Below are 20530 nucleotides of genomic sequence, written 5' to 3' on the forward strand. Positions count from 1 at the left end.
GCTTCAAGGCGGAATTAAGCCACTTACTTGGAGTCATCTGAAGCTTTGGCCACTTTGATGGTCATCTGAGGAGGACAAAGAAAGCATTCGCGGCACCGTGAGGAAAAATCATTTCGAGATTGGAGCCAGTGTCTGAAATAACGTCTGCCCCGACGTCCGTGCAACTTTTACGTCGGGCGTACAACTCACAGAACGTCTCAGCCTGGGGTTTTTTTTCATGAAAAAAAAGAAAAATATGTTTTTTTCAAATCAAACGTTTGCTTTAATCCGATTTCAAAAATTTCGTTCGGTTTGGACATTTCGGTTCGTTTGGCAATTTGCCTACTGGGCAACCAATCAGAAGCATTTGCATATCATTTTCCAAAGTAGACGCAAAGAGAACACAAGAAAAAAAAAAAAGTCGTTAGGAATCCAGCCAAAACCTCAGCCCCAGAAGATTCAAAAGAAGCGAACAAAATTGTGAAAGTGAAAGTTAGCATCCACTAACGCTGCGCACATATAAATCAAACCATATAAATAAAAATATTTGATTGGCGTATTTGCCCGAAGACAGCTGAGATAGGCTCCAGCAACCCCCGCGACAACTAATGAGGAATAAGCGGAACGGGAAATGAGATGAGATGAGATACGGTCTATTTTTATACATGAGTAATTCGTTTTTCACAAAGTTTACATGATTTTTGGTATTTAATTAATTAAAGCAACAAAAAACAAACAAACTGAGGAGCCATTTGGGAACCGAAACAGACGGATCTTTTTAGTGAGCCAAGCCAAAAGAACCGGCTCTCTGAAAAGAGACGCAATTCCCATCATTACAAGCGACCACTTTTTGGCATTTTGTGCAGTCGAGGCTGGAAAAAGACGTCTGGAAACAAAGGCCAAGCAAGCATTTTGGCGGCTCACCTTCCCTTTGCCGGCGGCGGCGTCAGCGCCCACTTTCTTGGCCGTTAAGAATCGCCTGATCCTGATGGCCTGGTGGCCGCCCGCCGCTTGGTCGTGCTGGAATGAGAAGCGGGCATGCGGGATGAGAATCACAAATGAGAAAAAAAGTCTGTAAAAAGGCGGCAGGCATGTGTATATATATATATATATATATATATATATATATATATATATATATATATATATATATATATATATATAAACACACACACACACACACACACACACACACACACACATCACACACACACACACACACACACACACACACACACACACACACACACACACACACACACACAGTAAAGTCTGGTTATATCGATATCGGTTATATCGATAGTCCCGGTTATATCGATATTTTTTCGGACTCCCTTGAATATCGATATAACAAGACTTTATCGTTTATATTGATAATTCTGCTTATTACGACACTATTTTCATTTCCCGTGCACATTTCTAGTCTTTCTATGTATAATTAGTTCCGTTTAGTACGATTCGTGCTTACTACAGTGCTCTTTTTCATCTCCCGCCAGCCATTTTGCTATGTTTATATCGATACACGCCATCGGTCGCGCCATCGGCTTCGCCATTGGTCGACTTGGTCATGTGACGTGGTCATGTGAGTTTGTTACGTGCCCAGCTCCCGTGTAGCGGAGCCATTTCCATTTTCAGACGTTAGCTCGTGTGTTGCAGACGAGATTGAAGTGTTTGTGTTAAAAGGTAAAAATGGGAAGCAGAAGAAGATTGATGACTTTTTTCAATTGTATACATAATACAGTAAGATGTAAGCGTTGCAGTTTCCCTGTTGTGTTATGTACACTTAATGTCCACTGTGTACTGTATATGAATGCAATCGTTTTTTGCAACAATGTTTCTTGTTTTGTCTGCTGAAGCGTGATTTTGAAAATTTACCATACATTCCACACTGTGTATTAAAGGACAACCGATGTCACTTTTTATTCAAATGCAAAACAGCAATAAAAAGGACTTCACGCCAAGACGTCTTGCATTGCTTGTGAATCCAAACAATGGCTTCAGATTCGGAGAAGATGCTTTCTTGTTACACATCCACTTATGATTGAAATAGTTCTGAAGAGGAAAGCATACATGTTTGCAATCGATTAAAGAATTAAATGTGCCATTTTGAGGCAACATCAGGGGAACATCTCTCACCCAAAAAAAAGAGGCACAAAATGGCAAGCTCATGGCCACCTCAGTTTCTTATATGGCGCTTGGACGCCCTCTTTTGGCGGCTTTTTTAATGCAGTTCGGCGCAGGACGGATATATCGACAGCGGTAGGCGTCAGTATCATCCAATCAAAATGCCGCTTCCCGCCAACCGCTGTCAGTATCATCCAATCAAAATGCAGCTTCCCGCCAACCGCTGTCAGTATCATCCAATCAAAATGGCACTTTCCGCCAACACAAGCCCAAACAGGAAATGAACAGCAAAAAAAGCCAAAATACATAGTTAGTTTTATCTGGTCATTTTGGTCTAAAAAAGTCGGAAATCCGCCAATCGGTGGAAAATTCTCATCCCCGGGGCGATAAGCGGCGACGCGGCAATGACTTACCGGGACCACGCTGAACTCCACCTTCTGGTTCAGCTGCAGCTTTTTACCAATCACTTCTGCCGAGCGGAAGAAGAGCTGAGGGTTTTGTGCGCACTTGATCAGGCCGCCCTCCTCGGAGAACTCGATGACGATGCCCTGCAAAAGGGACGCCGGCGCAGGCGTGAAACGCCGCCGCCATCGCCGGCGGAGGGAAACGGCTTTAGACGTCTCACGTGGCGCCGTTGCTCCGTGGACATTTTAAAGGTGACGGGCAGGATTTCCAAAAGAGTGGCCCGTTCTTCTTTGGTGTCCCGATGGGTGGCCACGTTGAAGCGCACCTGGAAGGGCAGCGTCGTGTGAGAGGCGTGGCCTGGTTCCCTCAACGCCGGCGTTGAGCGAGCTCGCTCACCTTGTCGCCAGTCAACATGGTGACGGCGGTGAGCAGGTCGCTGGGACCGAAAGGAAGCTGCTTCTGGCGACCGGCGACGGTCATCACCACACACCCCGCCTCGTCTGGGCTGCCGTTGCCGCCTTCAATGTTCTCCGCCTTGCCGTTCTCTTTCTGTTTGGCTCGCTCCTTATTGACCTTCCCGTACTCCTCTACCATCATCTCCTGCGAGACAACATGGCGCCCGTCGTCATATTTGCTATCTATTAGCTAGCTAGCAATCTGGCTGGTTGGCTATGAGCTATCTGGCGTGTGTGGCTGCCGCTGCTCACCCACAGAAAAACGTATCCTGTGACTGTAAAGTGACCTTAAGAGTTTTGAAAGGCGCTGATAAATCAAATGTATTATTATTATCACCTCATCAGCATAACTAAGCCGACGTGGTCGAAGAAGTCTGTTGTAAGAACGATCCAAATTAAACCACCCCCACCATGGCGAAAACTGTCAAGGTCGCTTTACAGTCACAGGATAAGTTTTTCTGTGGGTAAGCAGCGGCAGCCACACGCGCCAGTGTTCACTCAACCCGAAAGTAACTCAAACAGATAGAAAGCTAGCTAGCTTGCTAATAGATAGTCAATAGATAGCTAATAGCCAGCCAGATAGATCATCAGCTAGCTAATAGAGCGCAATTAGCCAGATAGCTAACAGATAGCCAATAGATAGCTAATAGCCAACCAGCCAGATTGCCAGCCACTCATAGCAAACTAACTAGCCAGCTGATAGCTAACAGCTAGCTTGCTAGCCGGCCAGATATCTAATAAATGAAATTTATTATTATTATTATTATAGATCGTTTGCTAGTTAGCTAGCGACCCAGCTACATAGTTAAATAATAATAATAATAATAATAATAATAATGCATTTCATTTTTAAGCACCTTTCAAAATTCTCACGGTCACTTTACAGTCACAGGAAGTTTTTCTGTGGGTGAGCAGTGGTAGCCACACGCGCCAGCATTCACTCAACCCACTCATAGAAAGCTAACTAGCCACCTAATGGATAGCTAACAGCTAGCTTGCTCGCGAGCCAGATATCTAATAAATGAAATGTATTATTATTATTACTATAGATAGCTCGCTAGATAGCTAGCGAGCCAGCTACATAGTTAAAGCGCTCGATCAATTGTATTGAAAAAGACGGACGGGAGAATATCCCAGCACGATGACATTTTGTCGCTGTCAAGAAAAGGATGACAAGAGCACATGCCTCTTCTTCCTGCTTGATCTTCACTTGCTCCGCCTCCGTTTTCACCTGCAAGACAAAAGTCGTCATCAGGACGCCACGCATCGCGTGCTAACCGCCACCGGCGTCCAAAAAAAGTGTGGCTGTGCGGGCGCCTGCCTGTAGTTGCGCAGGCTCCTTTTTGCCGGCCACTTTCAGGACGGTGCCATCAAAGCGTTCCTTGCTGATTTCCAGCCGGCTGTCGGAAACGGCGACGCTCAAGCCCGGCGGAGTCAACTGCGAGGAAGGAAGCGAGTCAAAAAGCCGAAGCGGCCAGGGGGCCATTTGCAAAACTCGCCTTTTCTTTGGCGGCGGCAAGCGTCGCGGACGCTTCCGACGCCGCGGACGCTTCCGACGCCGCGGACGCTTCCGACGCCGCCGACGCTTCCAACGCCGCCGACGCTTCCAACGCCGCCGACACTTCCGACGCCGCCGACGCTTCCAACGCCGCCTCCTTCGTCTCGCCATCTTGGCGCTCCTCTTTCTCCTTTTTCTTTTGGGTGCCCGCCTCTTCCTGCCTCTTCTTCATCCGCCGAAGTCTGACGGCTCGCTTCTCATCCGTCACCTGCGGGGGCACAAAGCCGGGGGTTGGGGTCGGCTCGCGACCTTTCCGGAACCGCCTCGCCTCTGCGGACCGGACGCCGTTGCAGGTACAGTGATACCATGGCTTACGAACTTAATTAGTTCCTAGACAGAGTGTGCAAGGCGAAAAGTGTCTATCCCAAAAATTAATTTCCCATAGGAAACCATTAAAATAAGAAGAATCCGTTCCCAGGTCCCCATAAAACATGATTTTCTACTAAATAAGCCATAAAACTACACAAAATGTACCTTATTGTATGTACAGTACATATGCTATTGTATTGTAATGAAAGAATACACTGCACTGCATAATGAAGTCATTTTATTTACATTTGTGATGGTCGATGGCTTGATTGAATGGGGTGGGAGGAGGTCGGAGGGAGCGAATTGCTGTTTGGAAGGAGAGTCACATTCCATAAGTACTGTGATTAAAGAAATAAAATGTACAGTATAATAAAGTCGTTTTATCGACCTTTGTGATGGTTGTTGATGGCTTGAAGGAATGGAGTGTGCAGTTTCATCAGCATTAAACACTTGATGAGGAACGTAGCCTTCTTCGACCATCTTGAGCAGTGGTCTCAAACTCGCGGCCCGCGGGCCAACCGCGGCCCCCGAAAGAATATTTTGCGGCCCGCATGATTGATATGAATGAAACTGGTGTGTGGAGTTGAACAAACCATGGAACAATCCACCATTTTGGAGCTACAGAGGGAATTTAATCACAGATTTCTGATTTGCAGACTTCAAGACGGACAAAGCCACATTTCAAATTTTTGCGGACGCATTCATGCGGATCAAACCTCTTAAGATGGAGGATACTAATTTGCTGTGGCGACCCCTTGAAGGGAAAAGCCAAAAGGAAAAGAAGAAGAAGATTCTCTTTTGATGTGCAAGATGCCCCTCCTGTGATCCAAATGGAGCTCTGTGACCTACAGTGCCACTCTGTTCAGGGATGTGAATGGAGAAGCAGACAAGCTCGGGCAATGTTTGAGAGAGTTAACCCCCAGCTTCCCTGAACTTTCCCGAATGTTCAAGCGGACCACGTGTCTTTTTGGGAGCACATACTTATGTGAGAAGCTCTTCTCCACCTTTAACTGCAATAAGTCCAAGTACAGGTCCAGACTTACTGATGAGCATCTTCAAGCCCTACTCCACTGCCTCCTCCCTCAAGCCAAATGTGGCTCGGCTTTGTGAAAAGAAGCGCTGCCAGGTCTCCAGCAGCAACAAGTAGGCAAGAGAAGCCATGTTTAGGACACTTCATGTTCAATATTTTATTGATGTTAAGAAAGTTAAAGGTTAAAGAACTGTGAATACAGACATTTGAAACTTTATTAAAATAATTGTTTCCTGTGTTTTTTTTTTCAGTCGTCTGTATCTGCCTTATGATCATTATAATTATTTTAATTACTTCATTTATTTATTGCTGGTTAATTTATTTTTATTCATTTTTTGTGTGTCAAAAATAAAGATTTTGAGAACATTGGAATGTTCTGTGCTTTTCTTGTGAAAATCCTGATGCGGCCCAGCCTCACCCAGACTCTGCCTCCAGCGGCCCTCGGCTCAATTGAGTTTGAGACCCCTGATCTTGAGTAATGATTCCTTGTAAATGTTGTCAGCTTTATTGTAAGAACTGGCTGCCTCAAAATGACAAATAACACTATTAATCCCTGAACGACACTTAAAGTTCTCGAACCATCCGTGGCGAGCCTTGAAATCAACAATGGATGACGAACTTCCAGGATGCCTCTTGACGATATCCGAGTGAAGTTGCCGTGCTTTCTTGCCGATAATTTTACCTAGTTCAGCATCAATTGTGTTCTGTTTAGCTGGGTTGATAGCTGTTTGCATTAAGTGAACAGATGGCTTGTGCAGGTTATTTGCGGAGCCGGATTGATGGGATATTTTAAGCTTGCAGTCTATCAATAAAGTTGAAACAAATCCAAATTTCACTGTGTTTTCTATCCATTTTCTCACTCTCTTTCTCTGTCGTCTGCCTGTCTATTTAATGTTTAAACCTCCCCCCTCATTGCTGCGTTCTTGACCAATCACGTGGCTTTAACTGAAGACTGGTGGCGGGGAAAAGAGGACAAAAACAAGACGGCTGCCATTTTCTTGTTAGGAGAACGGGCTCTCTTTGCGAACGACGCATCACTCATTGTGGCGCTCCGTGTGTATCCCGAAAAGCAGTTTGTATGCCAAGGTTAAATTTTCATACATTTAACGTTCGTAAACCGAAAAGTTAATAAGCCAAGGGGTTCGTAAACCGAAGTATGACTGTACAGGACACTGTACTCTTTGGAAAGGGCGCCCCCCTCGCCGCCCAGGTCCAAGAAGTCCTTTTACGGCCTTGCATTTTGGCTTTGCTTTCCGAGTAGGACCGTTTTTGGGCTTTCCGCAGTGGATCGTTGCCGTACAGATGGCATTAGCGGCGCACGTATGCCGGCGCTAGTGGAAAATACAGGCGAGTCGCTAACCTGGCACAGGGTGAACTCCACCTCCTTGTCGATGTCTTGGGCGTCAAACTCGGTGTCGCTGAAGTTCTCGCAAAGTTCAAAGGGTAGATCTCCGTGCTCCTCGCAGGCCAGGACGCCCTCAGACTCCGCCAGGCTCTTGATGACGCCCTGGAACGCCACACGGGCCAAAGTTGACAAACAGGGATTGCACTCTCGCGTTGCTGGTGACGGGGGAAAGGGGGGGCATCGGTGGGCCGGTCTGGACCACATCCAATGGCTCCGATGCGCCATCGGCGGGTGTTGGGAGGACAAAGGCATCTCAGCCGCCACACAAGAGAAAGAACGAAACCAAGAAATCAAGAAAGCAAAAAAGCAAGAAAGAAAGCAAGAGAGAAAGAAAGAAAGAAAGATAGAAAGAAAGATACCAGTTCCCGCTTCTCCTCGGTATGGACGAAGGTGAAGGGGATCTTGGGCCGAACGTTGGTGGCGCTCTTCTTGAAGGTTTTGGTGTCCACTAGCAGGCTGAGGAGCACGTGGTCGTTCTTCAGCAGCGTCACCCTGCAGGCTTGCTGATCGAACGGCACGGAGGTACGAAGCGGTCCGATGTTGGCGAAGATTTGCCCCGGGTAGCCAGGCTTATCGGCCTGCGGGCGAGCAAAATCAGAGGACGGCCTGCGGGGGTCACGCCCGGCCGGGCGTCTGCGCTCACCGTGGCCTTGGCGACCAGCTGGCTGATCACGCCCTCGTACAGCTCGGGGTCGAGCCAGGTGGTGGGCGGCGCCGCCTGGCCCTCCGATACGGAGGCGCAGAGGGTGAACAGGAGAGGCTCCTTCACCCGCCGGATGCGAATGGCCTGCTCGAGCCCTCGCCGCTGGCGGGAGGACACACGTCGGTTTCGGGCGGGTTGACCGACCGCCCGGTGAGCTCTTACCGTGTGGCGGGTGAACTCCACTTGCTCCTCGACGTCCTGGGCGGTGAAGTCCACGTCGCTCAAATTCTCATAGGTTTTGAAGGGGAGGTTGTCCAGCGCGTCCGTCCTGATGACACCTTTCTTCTTGCCCAAGCTGACGATGGTGCCCTGCCAAGAGTGGCCACAGAAAACCAACGTGGACGCCTGGCCTTCAAACTTCCGTGGGCACACCCTCACCGTCTCGCGCTGCTCCTTGGTGTGACGGAAGGTTTCGGGGAGCTTGGGGCGGATGTTGGTGGCGTGTAGATTCTTGGTGAAAAATTTCCTCATCACGTTGAGGAGAACGTGGTCGTTCTCGAGCAGGGTGACGGAGGCGTCCATGGAGAAGAACGGCAGATCGAGCACCGACTGCGGCATGATCACCCTCACCTGGCCGGGCTGCGGTAACTGGGTGAGCCACAGATTCTTCTTCTTCTTCCTGTGGCTCTGCCGGCGGACACCGGCTTATCGGCGGGAAGGGAAGGTGGGGCTCGCCCGCGACGGTCGGCGTCGAACGCAGCTCACCTCGCACACCTTGGCCCCCTCCGCATGCTTGGGGTAAGGGGTTTGGACGACCACGCCTTCGTAGATGGTCGGATCCAGGTCATCCGTGCCGTAAGACGCCAATTTGACGTCCGTGGCGATCTGGGAATTCTGTCGGGAAGAGCAGTGAGTCCGCAGCGAGTGCTCGGCGCCGCGCCCGCGAGTCGCACCTTGCAGGCGGAGGTCATGAAGTCCACTCGCATGCCGGGCTTCAGGATCTTGTGGTTCCCCAAGAAGACCGCATAGTCAAAGGTGAACTGCACCAAATCGTCCCGCTCGATCAACCCGTAGGTGGGCTGGCAAAGAGCAGGCAAAGCGCGTCAAACACGGGCGCGGTCAACGGGGCTCATGTCGCCAGTCAAGTCAACACCAATGCAGATTTGATTTGCCGCGACCAAAGTGCGGGATATCCCAATTGACATTTGTCCTTTCATCTTTCCGTGGCTTCTTGGGCTCTGATTGATAGGAAGGCACAAGGTGGCGCTCACCCTGGCAACGTGCTGCTGTACACCATGTAACAAAAGGGGAAATACAGTGATACCTTGGCTTACAAACTTAATTGGTTCCCAGAATGTGTAAGTGTGTATCCCAAACATTAATTTCGCATAAGAAACCATTAATATGATAATAATCCATTCCCAAGTCCCCATAAAACATCATTTTATACTTTCTAATGTTCTAAGCCTTAAAACTACTCAAAATAATAATAATAATAACAATAATAATAATAATAATAATAATAATAATAATAATAATAATAATAATAATAATAATAATAATAAACCTTATTTTATGTATAATAAATGTGCTATGGTATTGTAATTAAAGAAATAAACTGTACTGTATAACAAAGTCATTTCATTGACCTTTGTGATGGTCATTGATGGCTTGATGGAATGAAGTGGCCGGTTTCGTCAGCATTAAACACTTGATGAGGAACGTAGCCTTCTTCTTCCACCATCTTGAGGAATGATTCCTTGTAAGCTTTATCGTCAGAACTGACTGCCTCACCATGACGAATGACATTATTAACCCCCAATACGACGCTTAAAGTTCTCGAACCATCCGTGGCGAGCCTTGAAATCATCGATGGATGACAAACTTCCAGGTTGCCTCTTGACGATATCCGAGTGAAGTTACGGTGCTTTCTCTGTGATAATTTTACCTAGTTCCTCATCAATTGTGTTCTGTTTAGCTGGGTTGATAGCTTTTTGCATCAAGTGTACTGGCGTGTGTGGGTTATACGGTAGTTTATTTCTTTAATTATAATACCATAGCACATTTATTCTACATAAAATAAGGTATATTTTGTGTAGTTTTAAGGCTTGGAAAATTAGGTTTTGTGGGGACCTGGGAACGGATTATTCTCATTTCAATGGTTTCCTATGGGAAAAATGTTTGGGGATACACATATCGCCTTACACGCTGTCTGGAAACCAATGCAGTTTGTAAGCCAATGTATCGCTGTATTTATCTGCTCATTTTGGTCTGAAAGTCGGAAATCCACCGATGTGGATGTGGGTGCGAATGCGATAGCGGCCCACGCTCAGTCGGGACAAGTCGAGCGGAACGTACCCCGATGAAGGCGATGGTGCCAATCGATCTGCCCGCCGGCAGCCTGCTGACAAGACAGCACATCACCATTCACGTCAGTCATTAAGTGAACGATTCGGCGAGGCAATCAGACGAGGGTGGCGTCAGCCTACTTGTTAAACGATTGGTGGCCCAGCAGTCCATAATACTTGGCTAAACCGCCGCGTTCAGCCTCGGCGGTTTTCGGGGCGGCCGCCGTTTCCAGGTGGGCCTTGGGCTGAGCGTCCCCCGGGGCTGCATCCACGTCCGAAATCAACGCTTTGATCTGACGGATGAAATAAGAGGACGTCAACGGCGCCAACCAAAGAGGAATAAGTCGCAATGGCCCGTTTACTCACCCAATCGACCTGCTCAGGCGACGGACCGGCGGCAGCTGCCTGCATTGACGTCTGCAATGGTGACAAAAGGGCAACTTGATTCACAACTTTGGCAACGGCAAACAGACTAGTGATGTGTCGTTCGCGAACGAGCCGGTTCTTAGAGCCGGATCTCTGAAGTGAACCAAGGAGCCGGACATGGGAGCCCACTTTTTTCTCTCCCCTCTCTTCCCCGCCCCCAGTCTTCGGTTAAAGCCGCACGTGATTGGTCAATATCCGTGGTCGAGGAGGGAGGGGAGAATTACAGACACACGCAGCAGTGAGGAGAAGGGGGATTAGGGTAGACATGTGGACAAATGTAATCACATTATGCTCTTATTATTATTCAATGATTATATTTTTACTAGTTGGTATGATAGCATCGATAAAAAGGTTTCTTCAGCCGTCATCTGTACTTCTTTGAAGGTGTCGGACGTTTCACCTCAGGTAATCAGTGGAGTCGCAGGGAGTAGTCCTCTGCTCCCCCAACCTGAGAGCAGGGACCAATCATAGCAGAGTCCGGCACCGCCCCGTCTGGACAGTAGGGCTATATATAGGGCCGAAACTACCAGCAATACTTTAGTTCACTGAAGAAGCATCTTGGATAAGCAGCGAAATGTCAGACACCTTCAAAGAAGTACAGATGATGGCTGAAGAAACCTTTTCATCGATGGACCACTCCTGTACCACTGAGAGCTTACACAGACGTATGACTGCATTATTAATATGAAAAGCAAATTAGTAACAGCTGATCATCAGACCAGAGTAACCGCACGGAACGTGAAAGTTAGCGTCCACTAACTCAATCCATCCATCTTATCCAGGGTCGGGCCGCGGGGGCAGCAGCTTCAGTAGGGAAGCCCAGATTTCCTTCTCCCCAGCCACTTCTTCTAGCTCGTCCTGGCGGATCCCGAGGCGTTCCCATGCCAGCTGGGAGACATAGTCTCTCCAGCGTGTTCTGGGTCGTCCCCGGGTTCTCACCTTATCTCTAAGGGAGAGCCCGGACACCCGACGGAGAAAGCTCATTTTGGCCGCTAGCATGCGGGATCTCGTTCTTTCGGACGCAACCCGTAGCTCGTGAGCATAGATGAGGTTTGGGACGTAGATCGAGCGGTAGATTGAGAGCTTTGCTTTGTGGCTCAGCTCCTTCTTCACCACGACAGATCGGTACAAAGTCCGCATCACGGCAGACGCCGCACCGATCCACCTGTCGACCTCTCGCTCCCTTACACCCTCATTCGTGAACAAGACTCCCAGACTCTTAAACTCCTCCACTTGAGGCAAAATCTCCTCCCCGACCCGGAGAGGGCACTCCACCCTTTTCCAACTGAGAACCATTGTCTCCGATTTGGAGGTGCTTCGTAAGGTGAATTCGTTCGTAAGTTGCTTCAGTGCGATATTTCCAATGGAATCTATGTTTCAGGCTTATATAAGTATGATCAAAGGACAACCGACACCTCAGACAAGTTGTGTCCATAATTTGTAAGATCACTTGAAATGACTTCTACTGAGCCTATTTTACAAAGATTCCACGGCATATAGCGAGATTTTACCTTTTAAGACTCGCTCTGAATATTCCGCTCGTGTTGTTTTCGAGTTGGTACCGATGCCTGACCTGACGTGACGTCACGTCTAGAACGCTCCTGACTGAGAAAGCGACACGCAATGCATTTTGGGTACTTTGGTCTGAAAACTTTGTATTGATCCGTGTTGATGGCGAAATTAGAAGGAAAACACATAAATAAGGCAATGGTGAATCGTTGTGTTGGGGTAATTCTCTATACAAACATCTGTAAACATCACTTACGTTTTGGACTTCCTGATACGTCATATCCTGCCTTCCCTTACATGATGTGGCATTTACATTACGTCACATCCTATCGCGTCACACAGTGTGCGCCACATAAATACTCCCACAGTCTTTTCTCTCGCTCTCGCCTCTCTGCCTCCTTCCTTCGTCACCTCCCACAATGTCCCCGCTCTCTTCAAGATTAAACCAACTTTGTGTTCAACACCTGGCTCCCTGATGATTTAATCATATCTGCCATCAACACCCGTAGAAGTAATGAACCAGGAATAACAACAGTTAAAGCAGCACGTTGTGTTTTGCACCAAGACTACTATTTGATACTAGTTGACACAAATTCCCAGCAGATAAATCAGCCCATTTCCAACGGAGCTTGGGCGCCATCTTGTGCATTTTCTGGGCGCTAGATTGGAGTCTTGACGGCTCGAATTGACAACCAGAAGAGGGCGTACAAGCTCCATGGAAGGAATTTATCAGCCTGTGGAAGGGATGATTCATTCATCATAACAGCTCGGTGGCCCCCACAATGTTGCCTCAAAATGGCACGGAATAAATTCTTTAATCGATTGCAAACATTTATGCTTTCCTCTTTAGAACTATTTGAATCATATTCATAACTGGATGAGTAACAAGAAAGCATCTTCCCCGAATCTGAAGACATTGTTTTGATTCTAGAGCAAGGCATTCTTGTCTTGGCATGTTGTCTTGTCTCGTCTTGGCATGACGTCACGAACAAGGGGGCGGGACCTTCTGAAAATCGCCATTTCCGGGGTCATTTTGAAATAGTTTTGGGACACTTTAACTCATATTTATTGACGTTTTGCATTTGACTAAAAATGTCAGCCTGTGTGTTTTGGGTATTTTAGATGCTCTAACATGGTTTTCTGATGTCAGTTAGGAAACAAAAAAAAATGGTGTCGGTTGTCCTTTAAGGTTTATATGAGTATGTTTAAGGCTTGTATAAGTACCATGACCTGGTTAGTGGATGCTTTCTGAGCACATTTTAATCAAGCCATATAAATAACAATATTTGATATAGTGTATTTTTTTTACACGAGTAAATTGTTTTTCCATATGATTTTTGGTATTTAATTAATTTAAGCAACAAAAAAATACTGAAGAGCCATTTGGGAGCCAGAAGAGCCGAATCTTTTTAGTGAGCCATGCCAAAGGAACCGGTTCTCTGAAAGGAGCCGGACCCATCACGAAAACAGACTGTCACTGCGACACAAACACTCACCTGGTATGGAGGCTGGTTTCCGGGGAAGCCCAAGGCAGTCGCGCCCCCTGGAGGGGGAACTGCTGCGCCCTCATCCAGTGGCGGGGCCACACCGCAGCCGGGAAATTCCCAGCCGGTGGGCTGAGGAGGCATGTTCGGGTCCCCGTTCGGGGAAGACATCCATTCAGGGTGCGGAAGGGGAGGGCTGCAGCCCCGGGGAAGGCCCCAACCGCCGGGATGCGGAGGGCCCCAGTCCCCGGGATGCGGAGGGCCCCAGTCCCCGGGATGCGGAGGGCCCCAGTCCCCGGGATGCGGAGGGCCCCAGTTCCCGGGATGCGGAGGGCGCAGGCACTCTGGCGGCGCTCTTATCCGTCGTCTGGTGTGAGCGAGCCAGCCGCCCCATGCTCCAGGACAAGGATGAAAAGGAGAGCCCCATTCTCTGGGTGGCGGAGGTCCATTTCGTCCGTGATCCATCGCGTCCGTCACTGTCTGGTGCTAGTTAGCTAAACTAGGAGCCGAACGAGTTCAGGAACGTCACGAGGACGTTACGGTCAACATTACGACCGGGATTAGCCCTCGGCGGGAGAAATGGCGCCGGTTAATTTGCTGGTTTTCTGGCTGCCTTGTGCACTTGAAATGCAAAGTGCGACACAGAACCAGTGTGACGAAGAACGAGCCCAAGTAGTCGGCGTGTCCCGTACTTTGGCTGCTGCTGCTGCTGCGGCTGCGGCTTCTTCTTCGACTTCTTCTTCGTCTTCTTCTTCTTCGTTTTCTTCTTCGTCTTCTTCTTCGCCCTCCCAACAACAGGCAACCAATAGTCATGGGAATTCCGGCTCTTATCAGAGAGCCGGTTCTTTTGACTCGGTTCACTAAAAAGATCCGGCTCTTTTCGTTCCCATAATGGCTCCTCAAATTGTTATGTTTTTGTACTTGAATTAATTAACTACCATAAATCATGTAAACGTATGTGAAAAACGAATTACTCGTGTAAAAATACACTATATCAAATATTTGTATTTATATGGCTTGATTTATATGTGCACAGTTAGTGCATGCTAACTTTACCGTTCCCTGTGGTTACTCTGGTCTGATGATCAGCTAGATTGTCCACCTGTCTACCCTAATACCACCTCTCCTCAATGCTGCGTGCGTCTGTAATTCTCCCCTCCCTCTTCTACCCCGAATATTGACGAATCACGTGCGGCTTTAACCGAAGACTGGGGGCAGGAAATACAGGGGAAAAAGTCAGCTACCATTTCCGGCTCCTTGTTCGGAACCAGCTTTCTTCGTTCACTTCAGACATCCGGCTCTAAGAACCGACTCGTTCGCGAACGACACATCATTACAACAGACGGCGAGCCGTTAGCGCCATCGACAAATTCCGTTGTGAAATGTGGCATTTTTATTTGTGAAGTTCAATAATAATACATTTCATTTCTTAGCGCCTTTCAAAACTCTCACGGTCACTTTACAGTCACATAATAAGTTTTTCTTTGGGTGAGCAGCGGAAGCCACACGCGCCAGCATTCACTCAACCCGGAAGTAACTCAAATAGATAAAAAGCGAGCTAGCTGGCTGTTTGATAGCTAATAGCGAGCTAGCTAGATCGCTAATAGATAGCTAGAAAAGGTGAAACCATTCATGACCATTCATTCATTCTTTTCCCGAACTACTTCTCTCTCTCTTCTCTCGCTTGGGTCGATCAAACCGAACTTTCAGACAGCAGTTTTTCCGGAAGCATGCATCACCACAAAAAAATAACTAGGGGGCGGCAGATACACCCGATTCGCGGCAGAGTCGAGTTGTGGTGAGGGGGTCTGCGTTAATAAAAATAATAATGACAATAATAGTACTAATAATAATAATAATAATACATTTCATTTATAAGTGCCTTTCAAAACTCAAGGTCACTCTACAGTCACTGGATAGGTCTTACTGTGGGTGAGCAGCGGCAGCCACACGCCTCAGCGTTCACTCAAGCCGGAAGTATAGATAGAAAAATAGATAGAAAGTTAGCCAGCTAGCTAATAGATAACTAATAGATAGCTAGCTAGCTAGTTCGATAGTGAATAGATGGCAAATATATAACTATCTACGTCGCCAACTAGCTAGTTAGAGAGCAAATAGATAGATAGCTAGGTAGCCAGCTAGCTAGCAGATAGCTAGCTAGGTAGCCATCTACATAGGCAGCTAGGTAGATAGCTAGCTAGGTAGCCATCTACATAGGCAGCTAGGTAGCCAGCCTTTCAAAACTCGGTCAACTTAACTCAAAAAAAGGTCACTTTACAGTCACAAGATATGTTTTTGTGCGGGTGAGCAGCGGCAACCACACGCAACAGCATTCACTCAACCCGGAAGTAACTCAAATAGATAGAAAGCAAGCCAGCTAGCTAATCGATAACTAATAGATAGCTAGCTAGTTAGATAGCGAATAGATAGCATATAGATCGTAAATAGATAGCTAGCTATGTAGCCAGCTAGCCAGATAGCGAATAGATAGCAAATATATAGCTAGCCAGGTAGCCAGCTACATAGCCTACTAGGTAGCCAGCCTTTCAAAACTCTCACGGTCACTTTACAGTCACAAGATATGTTTTTCTGTGGGTGAGTAGCGGCAGCCACACGCGCCAGCGTTCACTCAACTCCGAAGTAAATCAAATAGATAGAAAGCTAGCTAGCTAATGGACGGCTAATGGATAGCGAGCTAGATAGCTGAGAGATAGCCAGCTAGCTAGCTAGCTAATAGATATGAAATAGCTAGCTAGCTAGGTATAGGCGCTGCCGTCGCGGCCCGCTCATGACAGGCCCGGCTGTAAAAGGCCCATATTTGGCCGTCTCGCGCCCACTAAAACACGTTTATCATCAGACGTTATTGTTCGGCCGCCTCCTTGCGGGTGGCGCGGCCATGTTGCTCTTTTGAAAAGGGCAAATCAGCCATAATTCAGTTTATAAACGGCGGCGAGCTGAGGGGGGGAAGCGGGGGCGAAGAGCAGAGAGAAATGCCTGCATGAATATTCACGAGGGCCTCAACTGCCTCCGTCAGTGATTCATTAGGCATATGTAAATATCACTCACTTTAATTGCCCCGAAACCGACTCAACATAATGTTACCATTAGCAAATTATCACTTATTTGTGATACTAAACGCTGCGCAGAGACCAAGCCATCGCCATCGCCATTATTTTTACTCACTGACAACCACCGTCATTGCGTGTGTGTGTGTGTGTGTGTGTGTGTGTGTGTGTGTGTGTGTGTGTGTCTTTCTGCTTTGGGAAAATTACCCTTGACATCAGGCGAGAGAAAACTATGCTAACATGAGCTTATTTTGTGTTGACACAATTTGTTTGTGTGATCCATTGAGCGGATGTTTGCGAGTACAGTGATACCTCGGCTTACGAACTGATGAGCTAATAACCATTTCTCAAGATGGTGGAAGAAGAAGGCTACGTTCCTCATCAAGTGTTTCATGCTGATGAAACTGGCCACTCCATTCCATCAAGCCATCAACGACCATCACCAAGGTCAATAAAACGACTTTATTATTATATAGTACAGTTTATTTCTCTAATTACAATACCGTAGCACATTTATTATACACAAAATAAGGTATATTTTGTGTAGTTTTAAGGCTTAGAAAATTAGAAAGTAGAACATTATGTTTTATGGGGACTTGGGAAATGATTATTCTCATTTTGACGGTTTTTTTATGGGAAATGAATTTTTGGAATACACACTTTTTGCCTTACACACACTTTCTGGGAACCAATTAAGTTCGTAAGCCAAGGTATCACTGTATCTCGGTGGAGGTTGCACATTAAATGCTTCCGGCTTCCACAAATGATGTCGCCTGAACTTTACAGCCCCTCCACCCTTCCCGAAACACCTCCCCAGAGAAAGTTGTTGTCTCTTTGCCGCAAAGTTAATGAACATGACAAAAAGCGTGCGAAGAAGTCATCCGAGAAGAAAACAAACGAGCAGCAAATGACGGCTGACTAAATGAGCATCATTCCGCTCGACTGCAACAGCTTGCGTCAGGATAATGTCAACATTTCTGAAGGAGCGCCGTTTTCAGTCGTAATCTCCGCTCCAGCTGTCCGAGTATCAATTATTCAAAAAGTGAGGCGCAATCAAATTTAACTAGACTTGTCTCAACGCTGTAAACGCTGCCAAATGAAATGACTACCAAATAGTAAACAAGCTTTTTTTTGTTTTTTTATGGCGCCTTCGTCAGGCGGCGATTTCATAACCGCTGAAATATCGTCTCCGTTTAAGGTAAACCGCACAAACAAGGAGGCTGAATTTTACAGGAGAATAAAAAGGCATCATTGTCATATAATACAAGTGCATGTACAATAGGTCCTTCCTGGTCTTTTTACATTATGTTGCTCACTTGAGCTATCTAGCTGCCTACCAAGCTAGCTATCTATTTGATATCTATTAGCTAGCTAGCTGGCTATATATTTGCTATCTGTAAGCTAGATGGCTAACTAGCTAGCTAGCCATAAGCTAGCTACCTATCTGTTCATTATCTATTAGCTAGCTAGCTAACTTTCTTTCCATTTGTATTTGTATTGTATTGTATTTTATTTATTGTATTCTATTTTGTGATTGTATTTTATTTATTATAGTACCTATGCTTGTCTGTGACTGTAAATTGACCATGAGAGTATTGAAAAGCGCTTATAAATTAAATGTATTGTTATTTATTATTAATTATTATTATTATTATTATTATTATTATTATTATTATTATTATCATTATTATTATTATTATTATTATTATTTGAGTTATTCCAGGTTGAGTAAACCCTGGTGCATGTGGCTGCCGCTGCTCACCCACAGAAAAACTGATCCTGTGACTGTAAAGTGACCTCAAGAGTTTTGAAAGGCACTTAGAAATGAAATGGATTCTTATTCTTATTCTTATTCTTATTCTTATTCTTATTCTTATTCTTATTCTTATTCTTATTCTTATTCTTATTCTTATTCTTATTCTTATTCTTATTGTAAGTGTTCTCCAAAGACCAAACAAACATTGATGGAAAAACATTGAAAAGTCACGCAGTTGATCATCATAAACTATTTTAGCTTCACGTGTTTTTGTTGCTTTGTTTCTTTTTTGAACTCAAAACCTTTCCCATTATTGGTCTACGGGGGTTGTCATTGACCAGCGACCAGTCCAAGGTTTTCGTTGAGGTGCTCCGTGATGGATCGGCGACCAGTCGATTGTTTGTCAATTATCGGTGAACCAACAATGGCTCATCTAACAACAGATTTGACACACAGTCAAGAAAAAAAATCTCTTTGCGGGTTCGCAAAGAGATTTTTGAAAATTGAAAGATATCCGACTCCAGTGATACCTTGGCTGATGAACTTAATTGGTTCCCAGAAAGTGTAAGGTGAAAAGTGTGTATTCCAAACATTAATTTCCCAAAGGAAACCATTAAAATGAGAATAATCCGTTCCCAGGTCCCCATAAAACATAATTTTTTACTAAATAAGTCTTAAAACGACACAAAATATAACTTATTTTATGTATAATACATGTGCTATTGTATTGTAATTAAAGAAATAAACTGTACTGTATTATAAAGTGGTTTTAATTGACCTTCGTGATGGTCGTTGATGGCTTGATGGAATGGAGTGTCCGGTTTCCTCAGCATTAAACACTTGATGAGGAATGTAGCCTTCTTCTTCCACCATCTTGAGGAATGATTCCTTGTAAGCTTTATCGACAGAACTGGCTGCCTCACCATGACGAATGACACTATGAATCCCTGTACGACACTTAAAGTTCTCGAACCATCCATGGCGAGCCTTGAAATCATCAATGGATGACGAACTTCCAGGTTGCCTCTTGACGATATCCGAGTGAAGTTTCCGTGCTTTCTTTGCGATAATTTTACCTAGTTCCTCATCAATTGTGTTCTGTTTAGCTGGGTTGATAGCTTTTTGCATCAAGGGTCTCAAAGAGCTCTGGGTTGTCCATGTTGGAAGTTGTGATTTTGCAACAGATGCACGCAGACACACTAGAACCTGCATTAATAGCAACCTTTGCTTGTCCTTTCTCTTCAAATTGTACAGAGGCCTTGTGCGGGTTATTTGTGGAGCCTGATTGATGGGATATTTTAACCTTGCAGTCTCCACTCTGCCTCTGAAGTATCAATAAAGTTGAAACAAGTCCAAATTTCACTGTTTTCTATCCATTTTCTCACTCTCTCTCTGTCGTCTGCCTATCTATTTTTTTATTTGAAGCTCTGTGTTCCTGTAACCCCCTGTCCCTCCTCTACCATGGATCTTGACCAATCATGTGCGGCTTTAAGCGAAGACTGGGGGCGGGAAATAGAGGACAAAAAAAGTCAGCTGCCATTTCCTTGTCGATAGCTTTTTGCATCAAGTGTACAGATGGCTATTGTGGGTTATTTATGGAGCCTGATTGATTGGATATTTTAACCTTGCAGTCGACACTCCGATTTTGAACTATCAAAGTTGAAACGATTCCCAATTTCACTGTTTTCTATCTATTTTCTCACTCGCTCTCTGTCGTCAGCCTGTCTCTTTAATGTTTAACCCCCCCGCCCCCACTGCTGCGTTCTTGACCAATCACGTGGCTTTAACCAAAGATTGGGGGCGGGGATCAGAGGATAAAAACAATTCAACTGCTATTTTCTTGTCAGGAGAACCGGCTCGACACATCACTCATTTTGGCGCTCCGTGTTTATCCCGAAAAATTGTTTGTATGCCAAGATTAAATTCTCGTGAATTTAACGTTCGTAATCCAAAAAATTCCTTAGCCAAGGCGTTCGTATCACTGTATAAAGAAAATGGAGTCACGGCCGGCCGGCCGCCACCTTGCCGCTTTCC

The 20530-nt window shown here is 46.0% G+C and overlaps 1 protein-coding gene across 3 annotated transcripts; it reads right to left on the reverse strand.

The window, feature by feature from the left end:
- LOC148888888 (uncharacterized) lies at positions 1 to 14415 on the reverse strand. Of its 3 annotated transcripts, XM_089012679.1 has the most exons (20): positions 13688 to 14415; positions 10623 to 10673; positions 10398 to 10549; positions 10267 to 10312; positions 8862 to 8987; positions 8674 to 8802; positions 8347 to 8595; positions 8131 to 8277; positions 7909 to 8070; positions 7625 to 7843; positions 7221 to 7367; positions 4523 to 4729; positions 4463 to 4486; positions 4285 to 4401; positions 4150 to 4194; positions 2905 to 3108; positions 2729 to 2833; positions 2517 to 2651; positions 904 to 999; positions 1 to 65 (listed from the first exon to the last, which is right to left on the reverse strand). In XM_089012679.1, the coding sequence occupies exons 1-20, from the start codon at positions 14138 to 14140 to the stop codon at positions 24 to 26; spliced, it is 2856 nt and encodes a 951-aa protein (XP_088868805.1). In that variant the 5' UTR covers positions 14141 to 14415; the 3' UTR covers positions 1 to 23. The 3 variants fall into 3 exon arrangements, with proteins under 3 accessions (XP_088868805.1, XP_088868804.1, XP_088868803.1); XM_089012678.1 differs by having other exon boundaries at positions 4463 to 4729; positions 10267 to 10309; XM_089012677.1 differs by having other exon boundaries at positions 4463 to 4729.
- Positions 14416 to 20530: the final 6115 nt, after the last annotated feature.

Source organism: Hippocampus bargibanti, linkage group LG13 (assembly GCF_051943395.1).
Source record: "Hippocampus bargibanti isolate YZ-2025 linkage group LG13, ASM5194339v1, whole genome shotgun sequence".
Taxonomy (NCBI): domain Eukaryota; kingdom Metazoa; phylum Chordata; class Actinopteri; order Syngnathiformes; family Syngnathidae; genus Hippocampus; species Hippocampus bargibanti.